Genomic DNA, 11,806 nt, shown 5'->3' on the forward strand with positions numbered 1-11,806 from the left:
TGGGTTTGTTGTGAGGATTAATGAGTGAACCTATACATGTTAGTGTGTTAAGAAAAGCACCTTTTAGTCATGCTCATTACAAATTGTTTTCCATTCCATTTGAAGTGGGAAAAGGCCAGGATCTATGGGAAAAGGCCTTAACATAACATGCTAACTTCCTGGTTCTATTTCACATTTAATAAAATCATATAGCTGGGCAGTGGTGGCCCACACCGTTAATCCCAGCACTCAGAAGGCAGAGGCAGGCAGATCTCTGTTGAGTTCAAGACCAGCCTGATCTATAGAGCCAGTTCCAGGTCAGCTAGAGTTGTTTCAGAGAAACGCAGTCTCAGGGGGAAAAGTAATATATTTCAGTTAAAAGTATGTGTGTGCCAGCATGGCATGGTGGCGCATGCCTTTAATCCGGGCACTCAGAGGCAAGCAAATCTGTTAGTTGGAGGCCAACCTGGTCTACATAGTGAATTCCAGGACATTCAAAGCTCAAAAAGATTCTGCCTCAAAAATAAATAAATGTGCCTGGTGTTGGTGGCACACACCTTTAATCTCAGCACTCAGGAGGCAGAGGCAGGTGGATCTCTGTGTGTTCGAAGCCAGCTCTGGTCTACAGAGCTAGTTCTAAGACAGGTTTCAAAGCAATGCAGAGAACCCCTGTCTTGGAAAAATAAATAAAATGTAAGTAAGGTGCATTCATTTTTTTAAAATGTGAGTGGATTAAACTAGGGCAGGAGATATCATTCAGCCATTTAGGGTACTTAGTGGGCTTACATTTAAGAGCATTAATTGTTCTCACAGAGGACCTAGGTTTCTTTCCCAGCATCCACATGGCAGCTCTCAAATATCTATAACCCCAGTTCAAGGGATCGATACCTTCTTCTGATTTCCCCAGGTATTGAATGCAAGTGATGCACAAACATACATTCAAGCAAGCACTCATACACATAATAAATACATCTGTTAAAAGAAGAAAGCAAACTAAGAGAAAAAAAAAACAAAACAAACAAAAACACCTGAATGATAGTTAACTGATTAACCTTGTTACCCAGAAAACCTGGTTAACAGTAGCAAGATACGGATGAAGTCAGTGACATTGGTGGAGCCTTGGGCTCGGGAGCCCGTTCCCATTCCGAATACAGGAATTTAGCTGTGGATGTTAAGGGGAGGGACCACATCACAAGCCAGATAGATGACAGGGGCTCCAGACCGGAACTTTTCAGTCGTGAATGCGAGTTTCCGGAGGGAGTTTGAGTGCGGCGGCCCACGGTAGTTACACTAAAATAGTCGACTTCCGGCACGGAGCTCTTTGGCGGCGTTTCGGCGGCCCGACGTGCTAGCTATGCGGCAGAAGTACTACATTGAAGCGGCGGCTCGCGGCCTGGTGGAAAGCTGCCCTGGCCAGGCCCGCTACCTCCTGTAGGAGGGGACAGAGGGGGAGTGGGGGTGCGGGAGAGCGGCCACGGTGCCCCGGCCTCACGCCTCGCTCTCTTTTGCAGCTGGGCCTACAGTTCGACACACGGTAGGAGAGCGCCGGCTGCGGTGATTTCGGCCCTTGTCGCCCAGTTCTACACCATTCCAGTGCTCCACTGACCCAAAAGAGAAGGCTGCCCGACTTGTCTCATTTAAGAAAGAAAAGAAAAAAAGTCCTAGGCTTCCCAGTTGTATGAAAAACCCAAATTCTTTAATATTGTCTTAACCCTTAGCATTTGACACATTGATCAGTCTTTACTTTAAAATGTGCTTTTGTGCTTTGCCTGAATACAGAAGCTAGACTAGAGCGTCGGATCCATGTGGAACTCGAGTTACAACCGGTTGTGAGCTGCCATGTGGGTGCTGGGAATTAAACCTGAGTCTTCTGCTAAAGCAGCAAATACTCCTATCCCCTGAGCCGTCTCCCCAGTCCCTTGATGAGCTTTTATTTTAACATTTTACTCTATTAAGTATAGACTTTGCCCACATGTCTGTACTACTTGAGAGTCTGGTGACCAGAAGAGGGTGATAAACCCCCTGGAACTGGAGTTAACAGTGCTGGGAGTCGAACCTGGGCCCTCTGGATGAGCAGCCACTGTTCTTAACTGCTGAGCCATCTATTTCTCTAGCGCGTGCGTGCGTGCGTGCGTGCGTGCGTGCGTGCGTGTGTGTGTGTGTGTGTGTGTGTGTGTGTGTGTACACTCAAGAGAGAACTGCTTTTGGGAATAGATTCTATCCTTCTACTAAATGGGTTCCTGGGGATGGACCTGTGCCTTGACCCACAGAGCCATCTCAATGGTACCACATGGATGAATGTTTCAGTAGTTTCCACCCCTCTCCCAGGAATCATCTACTTGTACCTCAGTGTACTTTGATGGTTCCAGGCTTTTCCAAATGCCTTATCATGCCTGGAACTCTTACAGCCTGCTGTCTTGTCTCTCTGCAAATGTCATTTGATGAAGCCTTCCCTAGCCACCCTTTTTTAATTAAATAACCGGACCACCCTCTGATTCCCTTCCCCCTAGCCCAGCATTTTGCTGTTGCATGTCATCTGGTTGTCCTTTGTTCACAATACCCAAAAAGTACTGGCTATACTAACTGTGAAAAGGAGAGAGGGAAGAAGGGAGGGAGGGAGGGAAGAAAAACCCCTGTACAGCTTAAGTGGTAAATATGTTATAGCCAAGCAACAAATGAGCAAAGTGGTAAAGGCCACCTGTGTGTTGCTAATGGGGGAATTAGAGAATTTTGTAAAGTACATTATTGCCAGTTTGCTTTAAAATTTTTCAGAGCTAGAGTTTGCTTCAAGAGACTGTATCCGCTGATACCATCAGTAAGAGAACATTCTGACTTGCTGACCTGTGAATCTGATTTATCTAATTGTAGAGGAAAACAGCACTTTTCAAGAAACATGCCCATACTGCTTCCAGTTGTTGGTTCTGGATAACTCTAGAGTGCGCCTCAAACCCAAGGCCAAACTGACACCCAAGATACAAAAACTCCTTAATCGAGAAGCAAGAAGTCACACACTCAGTTTCAAAGAAGTAAAGCTGTTGAGAAAGTACAAAGACTCCACAAGTGTGCTGGTAAGGCTGCCGCTCTGGAACTGAGAAACGGGCTGTCGTTTTGTCTTCTTTCCCTTAGGTTGGAAACTGCTGCCAGCAGAGTATTATGGTAGTACTTTTGGTCTGTCAAGAGAACACCCATAATGCTTCTGTGACAGTAAGGCCTCCTCTAGGAAATCTACTAAGTCTTTCTTATCAGCTTGTTGAGGCAGGACCAAGCACCTCCCCACTCCCACACCCCCATGTCTAGGCTGAGCAGGGTATCTCTCCATATAGAATGGGCTCCCCTAAGTCAGTTTGTGCATTAGAGTTAGATCATGGACCCACTGCCAGTGGCCTCATATATTGTCCCAGCCGCACCATTGTCACCTATATTGAAGGAGCCTAATTTGGTCTTATGTAGATTCCCCATTTGTCAGACCTGAGTCAGTGATCTCACTAGCTCAGGTCAGCTGATTCTGTGAGTTTCCCCATCATGGTCTTGACTCCTTTGTTCATATTATCGCTCCTCCCTCACTTCGATTGTACTCCAGGAGCTTAGCCCATTGGTTAGTTGTGGATTTCTGCATCTGTTTCTGGAGGAAGGTTCTAACTTCTGGGGTTGTGATTTATAGGCTGGGTATCTTTTACTTTGTGTCTGGTATCCACTTATGAGTAACTACATACTATATTTGTCTTTCAATGCATCTTACTGAGGCTAGAGAGAAGGCTCAGCAGCTAAAAGCATTTGCTGCTTGTTTGGTTCCCAACAGACATTCCTAACTAACACAAACTTCTATACGCTCCTCTGGCCTCTTCAAGGGGACTAGTCATGTACATCGTGCGCATATATTCGTGCAGGCAAACATCCATACATTAAAAAATAAATATTAAATCTGAACCCTATGAAGAGAGCTAACTTCTAGCGGTAATGGTGGAAATTTAAAGGTTTTATTAGTCACACCAGCATTTATAGAATCACTGTGGATCTGAAAGCACTACTTAAAATGTCAGGGATCTTCCATGTTTTAGAAAAAAAAAAACCTAAGTATACCAGCTAGAAAATAGTCACTCTCTACCGCTCTTACAAAGTATATCCAAATGTTAGTGTCTGATCTCATCTCCCCAGCTCCCACACAAACCACTTTCATACTGAGGAAGCACAGTTCCTTGTATTTTTGATTTTATTTTTTGACATCATAATATGGTTATACCATGTCCCCTTCCCTACCTCCCATATACCCCTCTTTGCTCTTTCAAATTCATGGCTTCTTCTTTGTTACATGCACAGATGTATATTTACACATTCCTAGATAGAACCTGCTCAGTCTGTAAGACTATGTGTACATGTTTTCAGGGCTGGCCATTTAGTATTAGTCGATTGGTGTGCTCTTCCCCAGGGAAGACTATTTCTTCTACTTTCCATATTCCATTTTTGTTTGTTTTTTTCTCGAGACAGGGTTTCTCTGTATTGCTTTGGAGCCCATCTTGGAACTCGCTCTGTAGCCCAGGCTGGCCTCTAACTCACAGAGATCCGCCTGCATCTGCCTCCTGAATGCTGGGATTAAAGGTGTGCGCCACTGCCATCCATCCGGCTTGTGTAGGATTTTTAAAGACTTTAAATATAAATGTTTAGCCAGTACCTTCTTATTGGCAATTCTGATTATCTTGTCTGATCCTCCTGCAAGCTCCCAGGGGGCAGCCTCTGTGCTAACTTGTCTCTGTCACACTAACAGAATTTGAGGGATCCCATGGTTTACTTAGTTACATTACCAGAGAACTCATGGGACCAACTTCTTTTTGTGGTAGCTGGTTACCTGTAGAACATGCAACAGAACAATAAAACACCATGGGAAGAGTAGAAGTTTCCTGTCAGCACTGAAGAGCAATGCTGCCACTGCTACCAACAAAGCCAACCTGCAAACGCCAAAGAGAAAGACTCCAGGCTCCAAACACCCAAGTCATAATGTGTCTGCTTCCAAAGGCACCAGCCCCTCCTTCACCGTCAGGTACCTTGATCTGTTAGCTGCTGTGGACTATGAAATACTGCTTACTATGCACTCCTCAGTACTCCACGTGGTACTGGCCTTGGCACATTTTCTTCCCTGTCCCTGGTTATCTAATATTTCTAATCTTCAACTCCTAAGTCAGTGCATATGGCTCCTATGCAGTCCCTCCCAGCACCTGGCAATATATCCACCACAGCCAACTACCAAGTTTTCCCTTCCTCCTGTTCAGCTCTGAACAGAGTGCCCTTCTATGCAAACTCACTTACAATGGCAGGAGGGCCCGCAGCTTCTACAGTATGTATAGTCTTTGTTGCAAGTTTCTACCTGTCCTTTCCTGCCACTGTTGTCCTGGGTCAGGTCCTTTGTTACCTTTTGTGAGGGTCAGGTCCTTTGTTACCTTTTGTGAGGGTCAGGTCCTTTGTTACCTTTTGTGAGGGTCAGGGCAGTGATCTCCTGATGAAGACCAGGCTAACGTGCAGCCTTTAACCCCAACTCTGTGTTGTGGGTCAAATATGTGATATGGCTTCCCAGCCCTGCACCTGCCTGTGCACTGTGCCCTCAGCTTACTCTGTGCCACCAAACCTGAAGCCCGCACACCGTGTTTTCAAATGGTGTTACCCTTTCCTCTGTCACAAATTCCTGTTGAAATTTAACTGAACAGAGATTTGCCAGAGATGCCAAGTTTTCATTTTAGGACTCCTCAGTCCTTTGTCATTGTGGTAGTTATACATTTAAATACTCAATCCCATGGATACTGTGTGAAGAATTTAGAGTGCTTTGTTACAAGAGAAACTGAATGTGATCAATGTCTTGAGCATAAACAAAACCTAGCTAGGGCTAGACTATTTCTGGGTTAAAATGTTAAGTCTAGTTTTATGTATATTAATGATTTTTGTCAATATTTGGTGTAAGAATTCAATAGACTATTTCACTTTTTGTGCAGATGTGGATAAATGAAAATTTAGTGTATTTAATAAAACAATTTAGTTGCATTTGGGGGTACTAGGGAAACGGTTCATTAAGTTGGTAGTCCTTGCTTTGTAAACATGAAGACCTGAGTTCAGATCCCCAGCACCCATATGAAAACTCATACTAGATGGTGAACAGCTTATTCAGTGGATGTTTGTGGAATGTGTCCTATGCACCTAGCACTACCTGAAAGCACCAGAATATAAACTAACAGGCTGGCGCCTGTCCTGTGGCACTGCCATTCTAAGGGGGAAGACATGGTGGGATGGTTCCTCCCCAAAGCCTTTCACTGTAGAAGATGAAGTGGTCTTCAGTTGTAAAGATGTGTTGTTCCTAACGTTCTCATTTAGGATTGCCATGAATGAGTCAAGTGTAAAGAACTCAGCCTGGTAACTTTACCTCCAGGTTTATCCTTCAGGTATCATAGGCGCTTCTAGAACCATCCAGTGCACCTCCTCAATGGTGCCAGAATCTGATATTCCATGAGGTGGCTGATGAGAATTACCATGCTGAGGACAGCCAATGTCCTTACAGAGCTGCTATGCAGAGTATGGTAGATCTTCTAGCGTAGAAGACTCTGCGAGCAGTGCTCTCAGCAGAAGAACACTTGTCCTTGGCGATGTGTTAACAGTAATTGTTCTCTTGTTTCAGAACACCTGTATCTGGACAGTCAACACCCATTTGCTCCTCAAGGAACAGCAGCAAAAGAAAGAAACACTTCTCTCAACTAAAAGCACTGCTTAGTCAGAGTGCACCAGAGAAGAACCCAAAGCTGGACTTCAGGCACTTCCTTTCTTCTCTGTGAAGAGGATGGCCTTTGAAAAGACTCAAGTTAGTTAACAGCTTTTGTCCTCACTTGTGTGTCTGAGCACAGGGAGACTAGATCCAAAAGCAAGCTCTTCTGGGCATCCTTCAGTGCTTATGTGGAAAACACCTCATTCAATAAAGTAACTGGGGCTTCCCTGGGTGAATGTGAAGATCCAAAAACAAATGACCAGACCAGAGAGATGGCTGAAGGGTAAAGACACTGCCGCATGCCTGACAACTCTATTCAATCTCCAGCACCCACAGGGCAGAAAGAACCCACACTACAAGGTGTTTTCTGGCCTCCACATGAGTAACCCCCTCGCACACACACATAGAAAAAGTAAATGTAATAAAGGGTATTAAATTCTTACAATAATTAAGTTCTTACAATAAAGGTATAGTGAATATTGAATGGTAATATTTACTTCAGTTTTTATTGTCATTTATTTCAGAAGGAAACAAAGCTCTTCACTCATGAAGGTTTCTTTCAGTGCCAATAACTATTGCTAATATAGAAAAGAATCAAGTGTATTTCCTCCATCAGATGCATAACAATACTAGTAAACTATGAACATTTTCCACACCTCTTCTGGAGACTGAACTCAGGGCCTTGCGTGCTAGGCAAGCAGTGTACGAAACTAAGAATCAGGCTAACAAGTATAAGCATTGCAGCACTGCTAAGCCAAGTGTGTCTACAGCATCTATGCCATTACCACGGAGCCCCTCATGACTTAAGACCTGGAATTCTGCAGTGTCTTAGGTAATGTGTGCCTCCTTGCTGTTTACTACAGATTAATTGGCACTGCCTGAACATTGGGAGCAATCCATCAAGCCTTTCACCCAGGCAGATAGTAAAGAAACACATGGATTCTGTTCCAGCCCCACATAGTTGGTGGTACTGCTAGAAGCGATGTGTCTATTTATGAGGAACATGACAAGGGCAGATATGACACTTGGTCCTTCAAAGGGGAACATGGTGGGAGTTGACATGAAATGAGTAACTGGGAAGTTCTTCAATGTATTATTTTCTAGTTTCAAAAGAGCTTGGGGTAATATAATTTTGAGCATTAGTTGTGTTGAATCTTTAGGATAATGATAGGATGTCTTCTTAGGAAGACTTTAAAAAATTCCAACACTTGCAAATAATTATTAAAGAAATGCTTCAATTTTTCCTTTTGCCAATGAAAGTATACTTGCCAGAGGGAAGTATAAAATACAAATGACAATTTCCTTCAGCAGCATACCCAAAAAAATAAAAACCTATACTTAAAAAAATATTTTTAAAGCTTTAAAAGCAAGATCTCTAGTGTAATATGGTATCATAAATACTCACCGTCTAGATCCACAAGGAACACCAATGGAACAAAGAAGTCAAAGCAAAAACCAAATATTTTAAACATGTGTTTGATAAATGTCTACAAACCTAAAATGACATCACAAGCACTGGAGTGTTCAGAGGTCATTAACTGCCAAAAACAGACCATAAATATTTCATAAAAGACCGAGAGTAACATCTAAAACTAAAATTGCATGCCTACTGCACTGGTTTATTTGAAAGAGCCATTATTTCACTGACTATAAAGATACTAAAATATTCCACAAGGGCTGGAAGGATGATCAGTAAGTAGAAATACTGAACACCAGACCTAATAATCTGAGTTTAATCCCTAGGACTCATGGTGGAAGGAGAGGACCAACTCCTACAAGTTGTCCTGTGACCTCCGCACGTGCACTGTGGCATGTGCATAAAACACACAAGACCCAGGCTTGCCAGCACGTAGGATGGCTCACAACCACCCAGAACTCCAGTTCCAGAGATCAGATGCCCTCTTCTCATCTCCTTGGGCATCAGGCATGTGCCTAGTACACATACCTACAAGCAGGGAAAACACTAACATGTAAATACATGTAAAACATCATCCACAGTGAAAATACTTTCCCTAAATTGTAAGCCATTTCTTTAAATACTGTTACTAAATGGTATGCTTTGAAGTGTGTGTGACTTAAAAATGGTTTAATTCTGACACTGCACCACATTACTAAAAGTGCTGCTTAAGGGAAAAAACATGTTAATGAAACATTAGGCCCAGTCACTAGAAGTGAGCTTTCTATCAGTTCACAGTGGGGAATCATATAACTAGAAAGGACACTGTTTTATGCTACTGATTTGTTCTGTGTCATTAATGGGCATGAAAGGAAGCAAAGAGACAAGGGCTGACGACTACAGTCTGTCTTCCTTACTGCTAGCTAAGACGTGAGACTAACACCTCACAGGAAGAATGCTAACTTGGGTATCTGCCAATAGACAGCGACATGAAGCTCATCCCTACAACACTCAATTACAGTTCAAAAACAAGATGAAGTGAGTTAACTGCAGCTCACACAACAAATAGCACTGTGAATGATTTAACAGCTTGGTCCCTGAAAGATTTTGCTGGACATGGTGGTGCCTGCCCATAATCCCAGAATTTAGGAAGACTGGGTTCAAGGCCAGCCTGAACTGTAGTGAAACACTGATGACAGTATAATTTGGGGAAAGCCATATATTACTGGGTTCCATCCTCAATAGCACACACAGCAAGACAGAACTGAATATAACATCTAGATTGAGCTGGATTAGCTAATGGTTCTGGATCACATTATTACTTAAATTAATTAAAATTCCAGTTTTGTATTTCTCCATGAAACACAGAATTCCAATGTGATAATTCTAAAATTTGCTACATATCCCACTTCAGCAAATGACCACGATTGTTGTTGGATGCTTAGGATAAAATGTTCAGGGGCTGAGAGATGGCTAAACAATTAAGGTGTACTGGTCTTGCAGAGGACCTGAACTGTGTTCTGAGCACCAACTTCAGACAATTCACACTGCCTATAACTTCAGCTCTTGGGGTATTCAAAAACCTCTGACCTGCAGGTGTACACACACACACACACACACACACACACACACAGAGAGAGAGAGAGAGAGAGAGAGAGAGAGAGAGAGAGAGAGAGAGAGAGAGATAAAAGAACAAAGTTTATTTTTTTTAAAAAAATAAGTTTTTTAAAAGAATCTTAATTATCTAGGATTCATTTAAGAGGTGCATGTCCCTAACCCTGGATATTATGACCCTGTAAAACTGGGCCCAATAATTTGCATTAAGAACAAATTCCTGGACAAGGCTAATGTGATTTAATAAGCCCCTGGCTTAGATTAAATTCTGAAAATAAACTGTATTATTGTATTCCCACTAGTTGTAGACATTTGAAGACACATGTGCAGCTGAGTAGTTATCTCAGTGTGACTCAAAAGCTGCTCCATCAAACATCACTTGAAATCATCTCCATCTTTCACTCTGGCGGTTCATTCTAGCTGCTGTGCTGTTACACATCCATCATCCCATCCCCCCCCAAAAAACAAACAAAAACAACTTGGTAGGGAATAAAGGAATGTGGACATTCTCGTGTTATCTAAGATTTAAAGGTGGGGATTGAAAGGAAACAAGCAGAGCAAATCCAGCAATTAATATTAGAACAGAGAAGGTGGAAGGAGAGGAAAGGGGAACAATAAAGACGGACAAAGGGAAGAGACAAGACAGCTCCAGCTAATGCAGAATGAAGTGCAATCAAGGGCAGTCCAAACCAACACCAGCACTGGGCAGGCTGAGGCAAGGAGACCCCACCCCCTAGGTCAGCCTGTGTTCTTTAAGAAAGCCTATCAAACAAACAAACAAAAAACAGGGGAAAAGTACAAGGCATGGCAGTTTGGTGAACTGAAGATTAGATACTGATGAAGGAAGTACAAATGGGCAGGAGAACTGGGAAGGTGCAGTTGGCATGCACACCTTTGGGGTCCTCACATGTGCACTGGGCCTGCCTCTTTGCAGCCTCTGGCATAGGAGTCTGTAGCTTATAAAACCTACGCTCCACTGGAGTAACGCAAATAGGAAGCATGTGAAGTTAGATGAAGTGGTCAAACACCATCTAGGAATGGGGGGAAGGAGCATTAAAGGACTGATCTCCCTGCCTTAACAGATTGCAAGAATCAGGACATTTTCATTCATATGTGTTCTTTTTCAGTAACTTTAACTTATGTGTGTGTGTGTTATATCAGAGATCTAACCAGAGCCTTAGTTTTTACAAGCATTCTACAATTGAACTACTTTCCCAGCCACAGCTGAGGCTTATCAAAACTGGAACCAATACAGACTTCTAATATCTCCCAATTTTACTTTAGATCCAAAGCATGGGAACTAGGGTATGGTTTAGCTAGCACTACAGCCCTTACCTGTTACACAGGGCCTTGACTTTGATCCCTAGCACAACAAAAATTAATTCAGGGTGTCACAAGGAGGCTTATACTCCAGAAAACTTAAGGTATTAATTGATCTGTCCACCTGCAAGTACTTAGCCAATGCTGGGCATGTAACAAATGTCTATTCTCTGCCCGTCCCCCCGCCCCAGCCTCCAGGGACTATGTAATGAACTGTAAAACCTGTACTTCATCATTACCCATAATTGCTTAAATATTTTAGTGTGTGTGTGTGTGTATGCACAGTGTATGTGCCCAAGCTGAGGCTAGAATAGGACGCTGAGTTTCTTCCTCTGTTGCTCTGCCTTACAGCCTTGAGATAGGGTCTCCCACTAAACCTGAAGCTATTCTGGCTTTCCTAGCTGGCCAGAGAGCCCCTGGACCTATCTGCTTATCTCCACCCCCAGGACTGGCACCTGCAACCATGCCTTGCTTTTCATGCAGGTGCTGGGGAATCAAACTCAGGTCCTTACCCACTAAGCTACTTCCCCAGCCCTTGCTTAAATATCTGAGATAAGAATTTGGTGCTCAGCCATGTGCAATTTAATAAATGTTGGAATGATACTGACAGTCCTAGAGTCTGGACCAGGTACAGACACCTTTTTGTAGTTTCTGCTTCACTGACACTCCCAGGACTTTGCCAACTCCCTCTTCCCCTTAGTCCCATGTCTTCCTGTCCTTTATTCAATGAACTGAATTCACAAAAAGCACACACACTC

At 43.2% G+C, this 11,806-nt stretch overlaps 1 protein-coding gene across 1 annotated transcript; it reads left to right on the forward strand.

The window, feature by feature from the left end:
- Window positions 1–1,246: 1,246 nt before the first annotated feature.
- CUNH18orf21 (chromosome unknown C18orf21 homolog) lies at window positions 1,247–7,208 on the forward strand. The gene is made up of 5 exons (XM_051202075.1): window positions 1,247–1,410; window positions 1,491–1,513; window positions 2,848–3,047; window positions 4,815–5,014; window positions 6,635–7,208. Exons 1-5 carry the CDS (start codon window positions 1,334–1,336, stop codon window positions 6,786–6,788), a joined length of 654 nt encoding a protein of 217 aa, XP_051058032.1. The 5' UTR covers window positions 1,247–1,333; the 3' UTR covers window positions 6,789–7,208.
- The last annotated feature ends 4,598 nt before the right edge of the window (window positions 7,209–11,806 follow it).

The sequence above is a fragment of the Phodopus roborovskii genome, unplaced genomic scaffold, assembly GCF_943737965.1.
Source record: "Phodopus roborovskii unplaced genomic scaffold, PHOROB, whole genome shotgun sequence".
NCBI classification, from domain to species: Eukaryota; Metazoa; Chordata; class Mammalia; order Rodentia; family Cricetidae; genus Phodopus; species Phodopus roborovskii.